Here is a 21529-nt window from a genome sequence, read left to right on the forward strand (position 1 = left end):
ATTGCTAACTTTTCTGTTAAGTTAAGGCCTGATCCGTCTGAAATTCATAGCCAGTGCTCTGACACGGTGTCATCAATCTTTGAAAGCTGAAAAGGCACAGTGTATCCAGAAAAACACGTTATATTATATAAATTATTATAAAATTTGTGTGCGCCTAACTTTTGTGCCAGTACGCCTAACTTTTTAAAGTTAGGCTGAGACGTAGCAATGGCAGTTGTCAGTATTTAAAAGATTAACGTTACTGCTGCACAGGTTTAAGATTGAGCTCATTGCAAATACTTTACTGGTTATTAAACATATTATTTTCACACTGGTGCTCTAGTAGTTTCCAATTCACAGTAGGCCCGAGGCATGGTGGTTCCTGGGTTGTTCTTAAACAGCTGGTCTTCTTCAAGATCTTGGCAAACTTATACTTGCATACAGGAGTTTGAACTGATGATCTGCAGCTGTTTATAAAAGTCTCTAAGAGACCTTCCCAACATGTGTAAATCTTCTGACCACATTTGTATATAACTGAATTTTCCCAGATGAATGTGATTCTGTGTCATTGTTCTAGGCTGAGAACATCATAATGCTGGATATGGACATTCCTGCACGGACCTCTAAAGAGTACCAGGAGCCAGTTATCGCCCCAAAGCTGGCGGCAGCTCTGGAGGATGCTCTTCGGGATGAGGATGAGATCGAGGTAGATGCCTCAAGCTTTCACAGCAGCTTGGGACAAATGCTGCCTGCTGGTGCTAGCGGCAGCCTCAAGAAGCCAAAGTCAGGGTAAGCAACAGTACCACAAGTTATATTCACCTTCGAGTGCCGCATCCTGTTAAGAAAGTAGTGCTTTTTTTTTTTTTTTTTTTGGTAATATTTTACACCCACCATGTTGCAACAGCTTTACATTGGCTTGTTGTACAAAATAATCTCTTCCTCTTTGTTTCATTTCTGTCCAGAATTGTACAACACAACACAAAAGGAAGGAGACAGCAGATTGTAAATTTGCATTCAGAGGAAATGATTTACCCTGTTAAAGACTCTGCAAATCTTTGATATGTGACAGATGAACCCTGTAAACAGCATAAACTCACTGATGGTGTGACACCAAAAGGTTTTCTAACTCTATGCCAATCTTTTCTCTCCTTTAGACGACCAAGAACAGGCAAGAAGTCGAGTACCCCGACCTCTTCATACAGCCCCTCCAGCCCAGGATCCCCTCTTTATCCCCAATCCCGTGGCCTGGTGCCAAAGTGATGGTTCCTACTGCTACTGTCACTGCCTGCCAACCTGTTTTGCACCTGTCCACATTGGGAATGACCTTTAGAGGGTGGGTATAAAAAAAGATTAATGCTGCTTTCTAGTTTTTAACTACACCACTGTTAACTGATCTCTTGAATACAACAAAACAATAGCAGCTATGCATGACATTATACTGCACTGCTTTTACAGTTCCCTAGATATTGATGAATGTCAGTAATTTTGTGTGTGTGTGTGTGTGTGTGTGTGTGTGTGTGTGTGTGTGTGTGTGTGTGTGTGTGAGACACGCATCACAATGTTCTTAACGTACAAAAAAGTAAAGGTGGGCTTAACCTTCCCTTGCACTACTTCATATCTTCCTAGATGTGTGTTAGATGTCCTTCATGTTACTGTAAATGTGGACATGTGTGTGTGGTAGTGGGGGGAGGGGGCTGAGAGCTCTGAACCTGGCACTAACATAGTTGTGTGTGTGTGAATGTGGTGTTGTACATCTGGCTGCATGTCTGTGCATCTTTGAATCACTGTCTGAATGGGTTTGTTTGTTTTCTGTTTTTATCCACGACTTTAATTGTTGCTTTAGAGGAGCTTTAAGATTGCGTGTGGTTGCATGTGCTGGCTTCAGTCTTAAAGGAATAGTTGCACATTTTGGCAAATACACTTACAAAAGAGAAGCGTTAAGAATTTTTACCACCTTTACGCTGAAGTGTGAAGCAGAAAGTGATCGGCTTTAGACATAGCTGGTGAAACTGCCATTTGAATTTCAAAAATTCTCGTACTAAATTTCTAATAGGGAGCATGTCAGCTCAGCTGAAAAGGCAAAACTATGCAAATGCAGACATAGAATCTAGTTAATAAATTATAAACTGAATAATAAACAAACTGCAAAGCAGTTAGTCTGTTACAATTACCAAATAAAATGTTGGTGTTTACATTTAATTGTTTTTGGTAAATCCAGTCAACCTAATGGATGTTACTCTGTACAACCTGAATATCGGTGTCAAATCTAGCTCAGCACAACACAAAAGCAATAAGAACAAGTAAATTATTAGTCAAGTTGAATTCTCAAGCCAAAAAGAGCTTTTAAGTAGGATCTCACCAAAATGTTTTTCAGTTCTGAAACCAAAGGCATGCACATAGCGAAGCCTGTTTGCATGTGAAAATGCGACCAGTGTCAAAAGAGGAAATGGTTGTAGCCTTTTGCTTTGATTACTTCCCTTTAAAAGTGATGTTATTGGATTTGTTACCCAGTCAGCACATTTTAAGTTATTAAATAGTTACATTTCCCTTGTAATGCAGTGCCACAGTACCTTTGCCATACTGTGGCTAACTTTATGTCGTGATGATTCACAAGCTAGTTGGTAGCTTACCATGAACAATCCGCATCCCTCAGCTGTAAAGCTGCATGTGCTGTAGACAGTACTGAAAGGTTTACTAATAGCAGTCAGAGCTCAAACTATGTGATGTCACTCTTTCTAAATGAGCACAAACACATTTAAAATGAAATATTTATTGGAAAAAAAATACACACGACATATTATGATTGAGTACCTTAGAACTGTTTTTGTTCTTCAGCTGAGCCAAGCTAAGCTTCTTAGTTTCTGCTTGTGGTTTATGTAGCGTACAGATTTCACACTAATACATAAGCAAACTTTCTCAAACGGTGGACTATTTCTTTAAGTCTGTATGATTGCAAGTGTGCAGGTCAGGAAATAAAGCATGCTCCAGATCTGGACTCAGTCACGAGTTGCTGTAATCAGTAGATGCTGTTCTTCCTGAGACACACAAGGGAGGTGGGGAACATGGGGGGAGAGCCCGACACATGTACCCTCTGTGGACGGTTTCTAGGTTGCATGACATAGCAGTTGGCCACCAGACCAGAGATCAGCTTGAACTACAGCCTGAGCCACGTCAAAAGTACTGTCCTGGAATGTGCCTCAGATTTGTCAGGGTTCCATGGTGCCTTAATCTGCATCCTCAGTCTCTGCTCCTTCATTTGAGCCGTGCACACACAGGCCTCCCAGTCTTCGTCGGCTCATCTACAAATTCATTCCAGGATCAGAGAATCGTTAAGAGCGTGAAGTTCAGTCGGGGGCATCCTGGGTCATTTGGATAAGCACCACTGCAAAGATGGACAGATGAAGGGTCAACATATTTTCCTTGTGATTTTTATTTTTATCTACCTTGGTATTTGTGTGAGTGTAAAAGAACATTAAACCCCCACAGACACACCATTCAACATTTGCCTCCAGGTGGACAATATGCAGTTTTAACCGTCATGGTTCAGCCTGCCTCTCTGCTGCTCTCTGTTCCCCATATTCTTAACCGTGAAGGGGTGCGCTCTCTGCTCGCTGCTACCATGCAGGGTTTTCCAACCTACTGTGTCATTTCAGCAAGCGTGGGTCAAGTGGCAAATCTTTTTAAAATACTTGTGATGTGTGCAGTTTGTGAGTTGAAGACTTGTAAACCATCAGGGCTATGTCTCTAACAATCCCTGTGAGGTCTAGGTAGCCCTAACTCTACCTCTGTGCAATAAAAAAGTATGTGACTTTTTTTTTCTTTTCTTTTTTTTTTTGAAAATTGTTTTCCTAAGTCGTGGCAATCGGGGAGAAAACGAGGAAAAATTTTTTAACTAACGTGTATTTACATTTATCCCAACCCCCCCCCTCTTTTCAAACCACCGACTTAAAGTTGGGGTCCGACCTCACAGGGTACCTCAAGGATCTCTCTGCTGTTTGACCCATGCCTGCGTATCTATTTAGATACTGTAATGAATATAACTTGTTTAAAGGCAATCCTTAGTCACTTTTAGATCTGTAAGAAACACATGAGTTTCCATATTGAAAAAGTCTAACTTATTACAATCCTATGGTTTTTATATACAAATGTAGATATAATTTTTTATTCATTCTTTTTCTTGAAAATAGATTGTTGTTATTTTATTTTTGGAGCTCTGTAATTTAATGTTGAAATGTTGTTGTTTTTTTTCATCATATATATATATATATTATGTGTCTTTGTATTCGGCAAGTTACAGGCTTGTTTTCCCCACTTAGTTGATGAGTTTTCCACATGGATGTTGAAAGCATGGGGCATGTTGTTGATGTGGGCCTGTGCAGAGAGAGTCACGGTTCAGTATTGGCACATTAGCTGTAAGTTGTACTTCACAAACATAAATATTAAAATAAGAGCTAACATTGAAATGCTGTATACGCATGACTTTAGCACACTTGAGTAACATGTTTTGGTTGTGACTGTGTTCATCGGTCATAGAAAGTTAGTGAACAAAATGTGAATGTATAATTTAATTGAAAAATCTTGTATCACTGGATCCAAACTCCCAGACTGTTTGCGATCAATTTTTACATGCTGTCATTGTAGCCATATGACGATTCTGCTGGTGCGCTTATGTATCTGACTTGGCTATGTCTTCTACTTGTTTAGTGTCTTTACATTAATAAAGAGAAATTAATGGGAGTACTGTGGTGTGTCTTTGAGGGTATTTAAGAATGTGTGATGTTACACATTAGGACCTACCCTTCCCTCTACTTTTCCGTATTTTCTTTCATTCACACGCACGCGCACACACACACGCTAAGTAGGAAATGCAATTTTTGAGTTAGACCATTGCTGACTTTTCCAAGCTATAAGCCTCAGAACTCAGTGATTCTGCTCTGTAACTTTATGTGGACTGTGATTGCTGCATGTGTCCACTTTGGAATAATACAGCTGATGTCAAGCAGGGGAAGAAATTTCACTTGACTTGCAGCAATAGTGGCATCGTGTTACCTGAAATTCAGTGAGCTGTTAGAAAAACCCACTCTTTCAGTGTTTGTAAAGGCAGACTGAATGGATAGGTGCTTAGGTTTCTAATTCTGTAGCAAAGGGACTGAAAAGCCCTAAATTAAAAGCTGTGACCTGTTTTCCCCAGATTGTAAAACAGGGTTTTTTGGACCTGCTCTGGTGGAATCCCCCAATAAATTAGCATGTCGCCTTTAAATTATATATTATATAAATTCATATATTTGCAAACCTGTTATCTCTGGGATTATTGTCATATTTCACATTTTTTCTCTAAGAGAAAAATAAGCTCAATACTCACCTGACAAAACCACAAGAAACTGTCAACTTTTATATAATGAACTTTATTATCTGCAGGTCAATATTACAGCTCAACTCAGAAAAACAAGCAAGTCAGTCTCACCAAACTGATCTTTAGGAAAAGGAGAAAAAAAAAGTGTGTGATCGTATACATTCAGCAGAGGAGCACAACAGCACAGCAGAATGGTATTTGTATTGAATAAAGGAATGGTGCACATACAGTACTTGAAAGTAGATCAAGCAGTAGAAAAAAAGAAATCACAGTGAAGCGTGACGTTACACTTGGAACTATTTTCTCTGATTCCCGTTATTGTGGTCACATCCATGATTTATCTGATACACTGTATTACTGATGCAGAGTGCCTTCTGCATTGCCTTGTGCTTCAAAACCGATTATTCGAATGCAAACAACCTTCAAATGGAAAAAAAATAATCTAAGGCTTTAGATGATTTTTACGTACCAAACAGTGGAAGTGGTGTAGTTTTAGAAATGTATTTTTCTTGTGATGAGTGACTTGCTGTTGATCTGCTGGTCCCACTCCAGATTTGAGTCCATGCAACTAAAGTTTGGCACAGAAGAAGGTGTAAAGTACAAAGGAATAATGCCCATCAAACTAGAGTCCACAGTGGGGAAAATGGTAATTAAAGAAGTATCTTCTATTTTAAAGTACCTGTTTAAAGTTGCTTTTTCTTATGATTCACAAAACAAAAAGTACACCAGTTTCATACATACACACCACTTCAAGTCTCAAAAAGTGATTTCATTCACAAAAACCTCAATATTACAAGGAACATGACAGCACACACCCAGTCATCAGAATAATTACTTGTGTGTTTTTATCATGCTGGTTTTTTTTATGTAAAATGGAATATTAGTATATTTTATGGTCATTCTCTTTTGGTTAATGGGATGCAGAGAAAAACAGTGAGACTGCCCTTTGGATGCAAATGTGAGGCTTAAAGTCAGCTTCATCTCCAAGGAGACGAAGACAAATGTATGATAAAACCTATGCATAGGAAAGAAAGAAAGAAGAAAAAAAAAATAAAGGAAAACTCAGCCCAGTAGATCGTCAACTAGGCTCTTAAAACACAGGGAAAAGATGACCGAGCGTCAGCCTTAAAAATAAGATAATTTAAAGGGTAATTCTGGTTTTATTTAAATTTGCTGTGCTCCCCTGGTTATTGTAGTTCTGTGGGTTCCTCAAAGCAGCAACCTCTCAGGCTGAAAAATTAAGCGAGGGCTCAGACTTTGATTTGACTGAAAGTTGTACCAACACAGGCAGCTGTATGCTAGCCCAGACTTCTAGTATGTACTTATCATTTGTAAACATTTGAATCCATCAAGGAAGCATGGCAGAAATGCTCAGCTGACCAATTAGCATGTATTAGCAGGAGACTAGAACCAGTTTCCTTGTTTAAAAATAAAAAAAAAACAGAAAAAAAAGACGAGTACAATTTGATTTCCAGCCTGACATATTATCAGTGTTGTGTTTTTATTCTAGAAGCAGGTGTAAAAAAAGCTAGTAGCTGACCAGCATCCTCTGCAGCAGCCTACTCTCTCTACACTGGGATTAACAGCAAGTGAAATGGCTCTTAGAGCATCTCTGTTAGTGTCGAGACACAACAGAAACAAATAAACCACAATTATCCTTTAAGGGCTTAAATTACATCATGGACTGGGGGCTAAAGGCACAGCTCCCATTTTATTTAGAAATCTGTGGAAGAAACCTGCCACGCTATCTTGCGGTTGTCTGCTATAGCTACAACATCACCAAAGAAAATCTATTTAGTTCTCATACCCTTTAATCTGAATCTTCTTTAGTAAAATGACATCATCCCAGTGATAACAGCTGCTTGTGGACAAACTGGCTTCCACTCCATCATTCTGTACTCTCCAGCTGTAATCAGTTCCAGGCTGTGGCTAAACCGATCCCTCTGCTACAGTCTTTGATCTTGGGTTGTCTTGTTTACCCTGTGACTGTATCTTCTCTGAGTGCCACTAAGATGCCCCTGTACAAGCTATGTACTCAGGCAACAGTGGACTGTTAAACTGCTGTTTCTAATATTAGAGCTGCAGAGCTAATTCATAAATGGTTTATTTTATACCAATTTCTGTCTTTTTGCACCCCAAAGGAGGTCCAAAGTTTACAAATGGAAAACCCTCCCTCCCCCTCCCCTGGACGTACGGAGCTGACTTTTCACAGCACCAGAAAATGACTCGAGTAAAGAGCAGCGGGAAAAAGAGGGGGCAGAAACAGGATGGATGATGGCGACTATGAGGGCAGGTAAAAGAGAGAAACAGACCCGTGGCGGAGCTTGGGGTCAGTAAGGTGTATCGTCCTGCCTGTACAGGAGGTGGTGGGATTGGAACAGAGGCTTTAGCCCCTGCAAGATTCCAGCTCTGGACTCTGACTCGGGACCTGGCTGCAGCTCATTTCTCTCTGTAGTACAGCAGGTACATCTTCAGAGGCTCGGGTAGCGGCAGGCCCAGGATCCTTTCTCTCAGGACATTCACAGCGGGCTGGGGTCGGAGCAGCTCGCCCGTCTCCTTCTCTTCTTCCTCTTCCTGCTCCTCCTCTTCATCCTCCTCCTCCACCGTCTCCTCCTCCTCCACCACGACTGCCCTGCCTCCAGATCCCCTCCCCACCCTCCTGCCCCCTCTCATCTGCTGCCTCACTTCCCTCTCTCCTGCCTCCTCCTCTTCCTCCGCTCCTCGTGCCCCCTGGTTGTTGTTGTTGTCCAAGGAAGCAGGACCAATCCCACTGCTGGCTACGACCTGGCGGGTGGCCAGGACGAGGGCGTTGCAGTGCCGCCGGTGGACCCTCCTGCGTTTGAAACGAGGCCCATACTTATGAAGCCCTGCCACCGCCAGGCCCCGGCCAACGCTGAACGAGGAGCCTCGGCCACGGGAGTGGCTGTCTCCTCCATCCGTGGTCACCCTGAGGGTGTGGCGGATGCAGATACGGGCCAGTTCCTGTAACGATCGCACCTCAAACTTGGCTGAAATGTTGAGAATGGCAAGTCAACATCAGGGAAATGAAAATGGCGAGAAATGAAAGAAGGACAAATGACACTCACGTAGTGGAACAGTCTTGGGTTTGCTGTTGGTGCTGTGTTTGGGCAGCACCAGAGGGGCGAAGGACACAGAGATGATCTTTTTGGTCTCCCAGCTGTTCAGTCCCGTTCGAGTGATCTTGGTCAACTGCATAAAACAGAAGGGTAGTCCTTTAATACGTTTGTGTGTATAAATGATTTTTTTTTTCATCTGATTGAATTCAGTAACATGAAGAGTTCATACTATCAGTTTGTGTGCCAAAAACTGCAGCTCCTGTAATCACTACTGTAGCTCCAAAAGCGAGGGTGACATTACTACATGCAGATATTTATTTATAGAGATTATCTCTTGAATATTTCCAGTTACACTTATATTTTAAAAAGTAACATAAAATACCATGGAGACTCAGACAGACCACAAACCTTTTCCTCAAGAGGCATCACCAGGATGCCCCCCACCTTGAGCAGGTTCTTCATATAATCCTCATGCTCTTTCTGCACGCCGGCCCCGCAGTACACCCTGTCATACTGACGGCTCTCTGGAGGGATCTCCAAGCAGTTTCCCACCACAAAGGATGGTTCACAGAACTCAAATCTGAAGTGAGAGAGCAGCAATGCACAACAAGCCATGGAGGAGATTAAAAAAATGCTGCTGACAAGTCAAGAAACCTACTTGTCAAAACTGTCGCTGGTTTTAATGAAGGAGTCGAGCTTCTGGTAGGCGTACTCTATCACATCTGCGTGTAACTCTATGCCGTGATTCACTCCAAAGGGACCTGTAACAGTCAGCACAGCACAGTGTCTAATCAACCTTATGAATATTTAATTCAATTCAATTTTATTTATATATCTCTAAATCACAACAACAGGTGTCTCAAGGTGCTTTATATTGTAGGTTAAAGACCCTACAATAACATAGAGAACCCCAATAATTAGATGATCTCCTAGACTCTCTGGTGGCCTTCAAAAGTGTTCAGTTTGCAGCCAATCACAAAGCCATCCTTCCTGATTGCAGTGTACCACAGCTGGAAAAGCTTCATCATTTTCCAGCATGCACTGAAGGAGCTCAGCTTTCCTGGGAAATAGAGCTTGCTCATCCCCTTTTGTACACATCATCTGTGTTGGTGTTCAAGCTGTTGACGTGGCTGTGCTGCTACTTGTACTCCTCCACCACATCCGGATCTTGTCCCAGGATAGACACACGTACACACCTATGCCTGCATTTGTCCTTTTTCTTCTGAAGTTGACCACCGGTTCTTTGATCTTACTCACATTCAGAAGCAGACCAGTCCACAAAATCACTATCAGTAAAACATCCAACCACTAAAGGAATATCAGAGTATCTTCAGTGTTAACATCTTCAGTGTACTGGATTCATTTTGTCCTTTTGAAGTGAAGTGAAAGAAGTCAAATTTTTATTTCGGTCAACAACAACAACATAGATTATCATTTTACATAAAAGTACTCAATCATACAGTAACCGAAAAAGAAATAGGCTGAAGCCTTGTGGCTTATAATTATCCTATCCTTTACCCCATAGGAATAATCAAATCCTTAACCAAGAAAATAAATAGCATTGATAAATAAGTTATATAACAGTTTGAAAAGAAATCAATGATAAATCAAGAAATTAAATTAACACAAAGTTTTTCATCAAACCAAATTTCCGTAGCCTTTTTGTTCCTTCTCCCTTTCTTCTATTTTAACACTCACTCTCCAACCGTTCAGTGGTTGCTCCTGCCTGAGCCTGGTTCTGCCAAAGGTGTCTTTGTATTAAAAATGTTGTAGGGTCTTTATCTTATAATATGAAAAGCCTTGAAACAACCATTGTTATTATTAACTGTTTTTGTGAACATGCAGATATTTTAGACAACTAAGAAAACACCATTATCCATCTCTACTGTGAATAAAGAATTTCACAGACAGCACAGGAAAATGATGCTTCTTTTTACATCAAAAATATTGCTGAGTAAAGTAATCCAGTGACAGCTGTCATTGTTTGGGTACGCTAAAAGCATTAACTGCTAATAGCTAATTTGGTGTCCTTTAAATAATAACCAAAGAATATATGCTGAAAAAGTAAGGAGCTGCATACCCAGAATGAGGCCGACCATGGTGCTGAGGTAGCCCGTCCCACTGCCAAGGTTGAGAAAGGAGAGTCCAGGGTGGAGATCCAAAGCCTCCATCACTTCCGAGTAAATACACGGAGCAGATAGGTGGATGTTTCCGTGCCGCCATGCCAGATCCTAAATGCAACAACAGCATATAGTACATTTACCAGCTTAGACCCCTGTGGGCTGATTCCACACACTTTCACTGTGCTGACCTTATATGCGTTATCCCGGTATTCATCCAGGTAATAGTCTGCACGGTCGATAGCTCGGAAAGCTCGCTCCACCAGGTCTGAGCGGATGTAGTAAGCCTCCTTAAGGTTGTCAATCAAGTCATCGTTGTCCTCACCGGCACTCACAGCTCCACCCATCCTGACTGAAGACCAGATGACAAAAGCATAAGGCACGGTTTCACTTTGAGACACAGTTCCAGTAGCTGTTCATGCTGTTGTTGTTTGTTTGTTTTTTAAGTCTTTCAGTGTTTTTTAAGTTCATTCATTAAAGGAGGACTTCTAGGCTGGTGCCCTCTCACACCAGAAGTTTGCACACTTTAAAGGTTTCCAAATGACACTGTCTTTGTTCTTTTAGTGTCAATTTCACAACCCTGTGGGGGAAAAAAATCTGAAACAAATAAAAGGCATTAGGACAGGATTCTACAGTGAAAGGATAGGCTGTTTTCCTTAAAACATTAAATATCTTAGAGTTTTGTTCTGGTTTGTGTGCAAAACAAACAGTGTCAAAAACAACAAGAAATAAGAAAATATGCCAGTGGGTTCCAAAACTAATCTGTAACAGACACATAAAGTTAAACAGGTTAGCAGGCTATCTTAAACTAAAAAAACTGAAGTTAAACTGAAGCTGAACAACATATCTGATTAAATTATTAAGCAAATTAAGTACTGCTCCTTGCCCTGCACATTTCAACAGTATTCTGGCAGCTTTAAACTTACTTTCAGAACCATTTACTTTCATTTACATGTAGACAAACGCCATCAAGCTTTGGCTCAACAAAGAGGCAGAATACATTGTATTATATTTGATCTTTTTTTCATTTTCTTAACCTCAAATGGATGAAGTGAATAGAAGGTGATTATCAACCTGTATGGCTGAAAGTGAGCAAACACAGAAGTGCCAAAATGTCCAGGTCTTCTAATGTCCTCTTAAGGTTAACTTTAAAAGTCAATCAATATCCACAGACTCACATGTTAAAATAGTCACTTTGATACATAGTCTATGTTTTTTCTTAAGGATTGTTACACTGGCAGCCATGGCCTCTAGCGGTCTACTAAGACTCACCTCTGTTGATTCAGGCCACTGAACTGGACCTTTTCATCTTGCTACTGCTGTTTCCTTTTGGAGCATTTTTAATGGAATTATATTACAAATAATACGACTTGTTGTAAGGAGCAGAGTGGAATTCTACCAAATTACTAGTCTTGTCAGCACTAATTAGCACGTGAACAGTACCCTTACAGCCATCAATTGCTGTTGTGATTTGGTGCTATATAAATTTTTAAAAAGAACTGAAGCATTGCAGCAGAGTAGTATTCAAATTTTTCCTTTGTTCTCACTTCAACAGGATGCATCTGGATCAACTCCTGGATAAATTTAATGGCACACAGTATCTTATTGATATCTTATTCCGGTGTTTATTTTTTTCCTAATTTTTCTGTGTAACTTTTATACTGTCCACTGCTGTAACAAAACAAATTTCCCACACGTGGGACTAATAAAGGTTATCTTATCTTAGTAGTGAACGCTTCCCAGGGAGACTTTCAGCACCAATTACATGATCAAACTGCAGTAAGAGGGTTAGGTGTGGCTTTTAGCAGCAGAATGTGACTAGGATGTGACCAACTCTGTTAAAAACACCATAGGGCAGTGCCAAAGGACAGAGATCACTGCAGGGTGCACTGTCTGCGAAATGTTGGACACCCTCGTTAGGCTATAAAAGAAGAAAGGGCTGAGTGCATTTAAATAACAGAGGATGTACTGTCTTCGTTTAAAAAAAAGTGTCAGGTGGTGAAGCCCTAAAGGAACATGAATTCTTGGGAGGAGAAGAACAAGGTTTTTGCCTCGTTATGTTTTTTATTTTATTTTATCTTTTGGCATACAATGGGAATCTATGCCCCCGTCAGTATGATCACCCGCCTTTTTCTTCTTCTTTTTTGATTTACTTTGTTTTGTTTTGGGCTGTGGACACAAATGGCCACAGCAGGGCGCTGCCGGTCATTTTCGTAATTTAGTATCTAAGTGGTTTAGTAGGCTAGTAGGGTACACGCTTCATGCCAAACAGTGCCAACTGAACTTGGCTATTTATTTCCTGATTTAGTGATCAGCTAACACGCCCTTTCCTTTCTAAAAACGCTTTTCACGTCGAGTCTAAAGTCCGGCTCCGGCCGGGACTTCCAACTCCAGCATACCCGTCTGCACGCTGCTGTGCGGCGGTGCCATTTGCGCCACTCAGGTGATCGAGTTTCGAAATAAATAAATAAATGGAGCTCGGTTGAGCCAATAATCACCCAGCCTAAAGGATAACAACAGCACAATGCATTCGTAACAAACCTTCATGGAACGACAAGGTCAACACAAGCAGAAACACAACTGCATTCTTATCGTCGGTGGAAGATCAGGAAAATCGAGAGGAGCCCAGCGAGCTGCTGCTGGTCTGCAGCCACACAGCGCGCCTCCACACACAACACGGCCCAGCTGAAGCGTGTACCTCTTATTAACGCCGCCTGATATTCTCTGTCTCTGCGCTTTTCCTTGTGCTCAGCCTTTTGTTGGTGGGGGATCCAGTCAGAAACACATCACTGCTGGATGTAAACATTCGGCCAGCTGACGCTCTGACGTCAGACGTAACACACGCAGAGTAACGGCCAGAGGGGGATGGCCTACTTTCAGCAGTGTGAGCTGTGGAAGTGGAACAGGCCAGACGCGGGTGGAAACCGACGGAGAGCGCAAACGTGAACGGCAGCGAGAGGAAAACAGCTTCATCCAACTGAGTCTCGATGCTGCTCAGTGTTTGTTTGTGTGTTTGTTTTCCCGCCCACCTAAGCATGTCTTCGCTCTGATTGGCCTGTCACCGTCTTACTAATTATTACTGAATTACAGTCGCTTTGGTAGTTGCTGTGTTCCAACATCTGTAGGTCAGTAGGTTAAAAGTCAAGTCAGTACCTTACTTGGATGCAGTACTAATGGACCTTCTCCATACATATAATGACAGTTATTTGAACCAAAACTTTCATATTTGGATTTATCACCCCACAAGACTTGTTATCACTGCTTTTCAGTCCAGCTAATGTGTGGTTTGGCATTTCTCAGCCTTCTCTTCCCACCCATTTCCCTTCCTTCAATGACTGGTACATGGATTAACTGAAATGCCAGATTCATCTCTCAGGTCCTGTGTGAGGTCTTTGCTTTCCCCATCTCTTTAGGACATGACTTTCAGAAAATGGTTATCTAGTCTAGGTAGGTTGTTTTCTTTTTTAGACCTCGTGCTTCTTTTGTCCTCCGCTTGTCCAGTATCATTTTGTTATGGACACATATCATGTTTTGTGTTAATAGGTCTTTGGGGACCACCTTGTTGGTGGAGAAATACTATTTTACCTTTTTAAAGCTGTTATCTTTGAAAAGATGTGGGAACAAATTAAGCTGCTAGTAACACAAGGCCTAAAGATACAATTTATAATCAATTCTTTGCTAAATTGTCTGTACACGTAGCTACAATGCTGGTCTATCCCTTGAATAAGGTGCCTTTTTTTATGCTTGAACATTCATAAGTCAGCGTTACCCCCTCCTCCCCCCCGAAAATGTTCAGGTACTAGGACTGTATTGAAATGAGCAAATGTTCAAAGAAAAACTTCAAAGAAAGATCTTCAGAAACCTCAGAGATCCACTTTAAAAATTACTTTACTTTTTACTAAAGAAAACCTGGCTCCTTAGAAACTCGTTCTCTCAGTATGTGATAATAAATGCAAATTAGTTTTTTTTTGTATTTGTATCCAGGTGTCAAGGTTCACAGCTCACTGAGTGAATGGGACTCTTTCAAAGACACACAATTTTTAAATTTATTTATTTTTTATAAAGAAACACTAACATGAATGCACAAATGTGCTCTTTCATTATCTTATTGTCAACTTTTTTGTTGGATTCCAGAAAGAAGAATAAAGACTGGTGATGGATCTGCAGTTGTTTGTTGTGAATTTATTATTCTTTAACATAACTGAAGTCATAACAGAATTCTTTAACATACTCCATATACTGCATTAGCCCAGCTGGAATTTACCTTTCAATCTCTGTTGTAATAAATAAATAAACTTCTTCTCAACCCCCTCAAATAAAAGCTAAGAGTATGCACTTTAAGCTCATACACATACCTGTAACTTGTTCTTGTAAACAGCTAAAATTAAAAAAAGAAAGCACCTCTAAAAATATGGTGTCAAAATCATGGAGTATTATAATAATGAGTACTAATTGGCTAAACCAGAACACCAACAGCATTCTTCTTTTCACTAAACCGCATCAACAGTTACGGTAACTCGCTGCATTTTATGACAACAGTATATTACTGTGGTCTCATTCACTTATGCATTTTGAACTTTATCTATACTTCTGAGAATTCCAGGAATGATTAATTCCTGGAATTCACAGAAGTATAGATAAAGTTCAAAACATATCTCATACAACAAAGGTTCAGAAAATGATCCACTAGATGGCAGTGCTGCTCAAAATATAAATAGAGCGATGAAAACATAAATAATCTAGCTACATCTGAAATGAATCTAGCGAATTCAGATCCCTAATTTTGTTTAATATGTAGAAAGACAGTGTGTCGTATATTACTAACTGGCTAAAAGCTGAAGGCTTTGCATTCCATTCTTTTTGTGAAATGTCTAGAAATCACACGCAAGCCAGCAGTCTGTAAGAAAAGTGCTCTGTCAAAAAGGTAGTATGAGGTCTTATATGATGGAGCCTCATTATATAAGATTTTGTATGTGAGGAGCAGGTCTTTAAATTCAGTTCTGGATTTAACAGGAGGTCAATGAAGAAAAGACAATATAGGAGACATATGCTCTCTCCTACTAGTCAGTACTCTTATGCAGTATTCTGGATCTGCAGGTAGTTTCTAGAGCCTCCTGATAATAATGAATTTAGAAGTAATAAATACATGAACTAGCTTTTCAGTATCACTCTTGAGAGCCTCTAGATCCTTTAAAGGTGCCGTAGAAGCACTCGGTTCTGTCCCTCTCTTCTGACCTCCCGGGTAAATATTGGTGACAAGTTGAACTGAAATTTCGGATTCATCACTTATACCACATGCTGTAATGGATTTTCAGTCCAGTTCTTGTGTAAATTAGCATACCTCAGCCTTTCCTCCCCATTTTCCTTCCTTAAGAATGACAGTCACCCTTCCACTTAAAGCATTACTGATGATGCTGTAGATGGATCAACTGAAGGGCCAGAGGCATCACTGCAGACCTGTGTCAGGTCTTTGCTGGATTTTCTTCTTAAGGACATGACATGATCTGCTGTACACAGCTTTTTAGTCCTGCTTCTTCATCATTTGCCCTCTATTTTTCCAATTCCATCAGTGTTTCCCAAGGACACACTGCTCACTATGCCAAGTTTTCAGTTAATCTCTGGGAATCGCCTTGTTGGTGCAGAAATACAATTGTATGCCCATCAAACTCTTATTTTTGTCATTTTTCATAGACTCATCTGAAGAAATGGGATCAAATTAGGTCCTTTGTGACAGCCTGCTAGTAACAAACTGCCCTATTTATGCTTGATTCATAGGTCAGTGTTGAACAGAGATAGGCAGTACGTATTGCAAAATCGGTAATTAGATTACCGTTACTTTCCCGTAGGAACACTGCGTTACAAAAACCGTGATTTTTTGCGCGAATGTCTCATGACAGTGACGTAAGCAAGTGCGCCGTTGGTGACAACAGCTGTGTGCAGGTCAACAGTGGATCATATATCGATTGTGGGAGAGAGTATGAGCATGCAGTGTCTAAAGCGTGGAAGTACTGACCTTACTTTGAGTTTGATTCCATAAAAAGTGACAAAAACATTAGAGTCCGTTGTGCGTGGGAAGAAAACTTTTTACAAAAAAAAAAAACCCCTAAACTTCCAAGCAAGCACCGAGTGCGCAATGACGTAATGGGAAATTCACAGAGAAACTCACGGATTCTTCAACTGACCGCGGCACACCTGCACCAGGGTAAACCTCCGCCTACCCCCCAGTCCTGCTTTACAGGTGAAAATAGAGCAACAGGACCGCTGAGTCTTTGACTTTATTCATTTTCTGCTGTGTTTTACTTGCATCTATTTGAAAGAGTGAGTGTAAACACAAAAAATATTTTATTTTATTTTATGTGCTGGAATGTGCAGAAAATAGGTTTAAATGTTAAACTAATTTATTCAAGTCAGAGAATGTTGCATATAATTAAATTTTTGCTTGATGCATAAAGTTAAAAGATTAAAACAAGTTTAAAAAAAAGAGACTTTTCCATTTGATTACATTTTGTATGATGGATTATGCAGAAAAAGTAGAATTGGGCTGAAAGATCTATCGCTTTATCACCTATTCAGGTTGTAAATCGTGGTTTTAAAAAGTAACTAAGTAACTAATTACTTTTGAAAATAAGTAATCAGTAAAGTAACGGGATTACCTTTTTGGGGAAGTAATCAGTAATTAGTTACTGATTACTTTTTTCAAGTAACTTGACCAACACTGGTGTTGAAGGGGCCGAACAAACAAAAGCAGTCCTTTGAAAATTGTCAACGGAATATATTTAAAATGGGTGGATAAAGCAGAAAAACAAAAGGCCTGAAGAGCTACTTCTTAAAAAAAATACAAGAAGATCTGGCTCCTTGGAAGCAAAATAAGAAGAAATGCAGACACTTTTGCTCAAGCATTTCTTTAGTTTGGAAAATAAATCGTAATGACTTTGAATTTTCCAAAAATTTTAATAAACTTTACTCAACACTGGCAAAAAGTTTTCAGCTGTGGGCAATCAACTTTGGTTTCTGAAGGGACGAATGATTAAACTGTTGTAACTTTACTCTAAAACCAAATCTTAATCATCAGTCAACCATGTGATGCTGTTAGGACCAGTCAAAAGATCCACACACTGGAGAGATGTGTTTAAGATTTTTCTTTTATCACAACAGAAAGAAGAAAACACACATGTATTTACTTTGTGGGGACCCTCAAAGACAATATGGATTAACCATTCTAATCTGAACCTGATTCCTCAGGCAGGGATCAACAAATGTCCCTCACAAGGTGTAAAATTCCCCACATAGACAGATATACAAGATCACACACACACACACACACACACACACACACACACACACACACACACACACACACATGCACAAAATGATATAACAAAGTCACACTTGTCTATGAGTCTTTATTTGTGTTTTTCATAGAGAACATTTAAAATGGTTCATACTCCCACAATAACTGACATCACTTCTCTGCTTTATAACACTGACACAGGAACAGGGGAACGTACACAAGTGCACAAACAATCAGTCACAAAATTGGCCCATCTACAGTGTTTTACTTCCCAAACAAAAACAAATTAGGCAAAAAACCCAAACAAACAAACAGGAGACCCCAAGGACACACAGCCAAGGCCTGTCCCACTTTAAAAAACGTTGCTGTAGCAAAGGAACAACCACATCTACAAAAGTAACAAAAACCACCGTACAATCTATCGTTGTGGAAGTGCTTGTAATTTTGGAAGTTTTGTATTTTAAAAGGATATCAGTATCAATACCTAGAAAATCACCAGTAAAAATAGCTCATCTGTGTAAAAATGTGCTAGCAGGACAACCCTTGGCTGTGGATTTTTTTTTCTCTTTGTCACAACCTATTTTCTTTTTTTTTTTTCCTTTTTTTAAAACCATTTTCAACTCGTCTTCGATACAACAACAATAACACTGTTTCTTCTTAATACAAATATGTACAGACACTTCCACTTGTTTCAAAATAATGCCCTGCACACTAATGCATTATCTAGGGATGGATAGGATGATGATGATGATAATGATGATGATGTTCTTCAGATTCCTTCACAGAAACTGTCCATGCAGTTTTGGTACCTGAATCGACAGAATGGGATCACAGTTTCCTTAGGCTCGTTGTTTCGTGCCATCTCTGTCACAGAACGGCCTCTGCCTGGATGTGAAAACGCATATATTCGACATGATCGGCCCCAGCCCCTCCCCAAAGCTAACCCCGCCCCTGAACGTAAAACATCTAGATTTAGACCAAATGTTTTCAGCAGTATTTGAACCAGGTGTAAACATACCCTATCTCAAAATGAGTTCAGCGAGAAAGGCACACATGATAAGACCACACAGCTTGCGACTACAACAGGGAGGATGTTGGGGGTCTTTTGGTTTTGCTCAGCTTGATATTTCTTTCTTATTCTCAGTGTAGAGTGTGCGCGCGTGGGCATCAACCTGCTCTCGCCAGGTGACGATGCGCTCCCCTCCCCCGACCCCTCTGAAACAAGATTCTGGTTCCCCCGAATGTTTCATCAGGTTCAATTCAATTTTCGTCCCAGGTGCTTCGGGGGAAACTGAGCCCTGACCACTTTTGTTGTTCCTTTGCAATTTAGAATAATAAATCTGCTCACTCCATCACTCGGTACTTTTATGTAAATAAGAAAACATACAGTGTGTGGGCGCAGAACCAACCGTGGGCTGCATTTGCTTTCTCAGCTGACATTTTTTCTCTTTTTTTTGAAATGCTATGCTTTCATGGCCTCAGTGTTATTCATTTACATACCTCAGTAGACAGTTTCATCAAGCAGTTTAAAAGGGGTCATGCCTTATCAAATAAGTTGGGAGAATATTCAGTCTTAACACTCTTGGGTAGTATTCTCGTGCATTTCAAGAGAGGGAATACGCTACTTTGTTAACCAAATGCATCCAAACTATTTTTCCTGGAGAGAGGTTACACAAAATATGAGGAATGGGGGGTGTGTGTGTGGGGGTGGGGGTCATGGTGTGGGGGCTTTGGCGGGGGGTGTGTGGGGAGTATAAAAGTCATAAAAGGCTCTGACATTCTTTTGAGTGACGGGCTCGTATTTATGCAACAAACGCCTCCTCCTAAAGCAAAGGGGAGATTGTGTAGCCGGGCAAATCAATTTCCCACTCCCACACACTCATCTAGGCCTTGATCCAGCCGCTGCTGTTGCCTCTAGCCTCAGCTGACTGGCTGACCTATGGCATTGCTCTGCTCTGCTTTAGCAGCTCTCCCCAATCACCTGAGAACCAAACTCTGCTTCCCATCAGTCTCTTTTGGTTGTTCTTTTTTTCCTGTTTGTTTGGAAAAGAAAGTACCACTTCCTTTTTTAAAAAATACATTTTGAACCCCCTGAATGAAACGGCTTGTTTTTTTGTGTGTTTTTTTCTATGTGACAAACAGGCGGGACAATTGCCTGTCATCTATCTATTGGGTTTCTTACAAGTCAAGACTTAAAATGCTGGCATCTTCAACAGTTATTGAGAAAGTGCACAAAGGAGATTCATTCTACATTGGCTAAAAGCACATTGAAAACATGCCTTCGACATCAGAGTTACACACGGGGTCGTGTACACCACAGCAGGTGCAACGCAAAGGCAGGTTACACTACGGTCTTCTACTTGCTCACTTCAGTATCGGAAAGCTCACAGAGCATGAGCTGTTTCCATTATTAACACAATCACTGCACAATGTTGCTAAACACTATGCGCATTACTCAGAGGCATCATCATCGTCTTTTTTTTGTGTGTTTTTTTTCAAAAAAAATTTCATACATGAACTCACATGACACTTAGGAACAAAGAGCCAACCATCTAAACTGATGGTTTCATTTCTCAGATTCAGTAGTACAACATACAGTAGATGTTTCTGACATTTCTGGATCAGGGACAGACAAGGAAAGAAAATTTAAAAAAAGGAATCCTATGAGAACACTTCCAAAGTATTGTACTGTATCATAGCCTTCAGCTTTGACTCAATGGTATGTTTAAAGCCACAGTTGAGCAGGTCTTAGTGATATTAATTAAGGTGTAACTGCCTCCTACTGATAATCCCTCCTCATTTCTCTTTCCAATAAGCTAGTGATCTTTTGATAAGGATATACAAGAGAAGAAGAAGAAGAGCAAGTCAACAATTACACTGTAAAAATATATGTATGTTTATATTCATATATATATATATATATATGTATATATATAGCATCTTTAAAATCTATTTATACAGAATGTATATATAGTGTACTTATGGCCATCTTGGCAGAGAAATAAAGGCATCTGAAACAATCACCACTCTCTCGATGCTGTGGTCTCCTCAGGACCAGACATTGTTACATTGCAGAAATGCGAAGAGTCAGGAAAGAAAGTGAGTTCTCTTCTTCTCCTTTATTTATTTATTTTTTAGTGGCACTTTGTGCATCAAAAAATTAAAATCTAGAGTAAGGCTACAAGGGTGTGTATGTTTATCTGATAAAAGTTTGTCAAAGGAGGCCATCCTACAGTATCCTCGAGGGTTGGATATGTCGCTGTGTGTGTTTTAGACTCGTACATCCAGACTAAAACACTGCTGGAATAGAGCTCTATACATGTACCACTGCACTGATGTAAAGAATTCAAAACCGTTACTTAAACAGCCATGGTACGTCACAGAGATTGTGGGTGAGCCACTTCTGGCTGCTACAAAGCGCTTGGGAGAGGTAACATTTTTTTAAATTCCTCTACAAATTGTTCTCATCACCTGACAAAAGCAAATACTCAGAGGATAGTGAAAGTGATTGCTTTTGAGTGTTTTTTTTTGTTTGTTTGTTTTGTTTTGTTTTTTAACAATCAGCTGCTGGTACATCTATGCCTAAGCAATCAAACAGTATTTGTACTGATTTTATTTATTTTTTCGTTCTTTATTTAAATATTAGCAGAGGATCTTTAAGACTACTCAGACTCAACTGTCACATCACGCACATAAATAACAAAATAAA

At 40.1% G+C, this 21529-nt stretch overlaps 2 protein-coding genes across 7 annotated transcripts in view; one reads left to right on the plus strand and one right to left on the minus strand.

The window, feature by feature from the left end:
• Positions 1–14678, plus strand: part of kif3b (kinesin family member 3B) — a 34746-nt gene extending 20068 nt beyond the window's left edge. For 4 of the 6 annotated variants that reach the window (XM_013915268.1, XM_013915271.1, XM_013915270.1 and 1 more), the window contains exons 8-9: positions 557–768; positions 1134–4164. In XM_013915268.1, the coding sequence (XP_013770722.1) occupies positions 557–768; positions 1134–1239 (318 nt within the window). In that variant the 3' untranslated portion in view covers positions 1240–4164. Of the gene's footprint in view, positions 1–556; positions 769–1133; positions 4165–7473; positions 7531–14663 lie in introns of those variants that run through there. The other 2 variants (XR_001290596.1, XR_001290595.1) reach the window with 2 other exon arrangements.
• On the minus strand, positions 5369–13498 carry pcmtd2b (protein-L-isoaspartate (D-aspartate) O-methyltransferase domain containing 2b). Its single transcript, XM_005750589.1, has 7 exons — positions 13228–13498; positions 10721–10881; positions 10490–10640; positions 9068–9170; positions 8818–8989; positions 8419–8542; positions 5369–8340 (listed from the first exon to the last, which is right to left on the minus strand). Exons 2-7 carry the CDS (start codon positions 10874–10876, stop codon positions 7772–7774), a joined length of 1275 nt encoding a protein of 424 aa, XP_005750646.1. The 5' UTR covers positions 10877–10881; positions 13228–13498; the 3' UTR covers positions 5369–7771.
• Positions 14679–21529: the final 6851 nt, after the last annotated feature.

Source organism: Pundamilia nyererei, unplaced genomic scaffold (genome assembly GCF_000239375.1).
Source record: "Pundamilia nyererei isolate P.nyererei 1_Seehausen unplaced genomic scaffold, PunNye1.0 scaffold00279, whole genome shotgun sequence".
NCBI classification, from domain to species: domain Eukaryota; kingdom Metazoa; phylum Chordata; class Actinopteri; order Cichliformes; family Cichlidae; genus Pundamilia; species Pundamilia nyererei.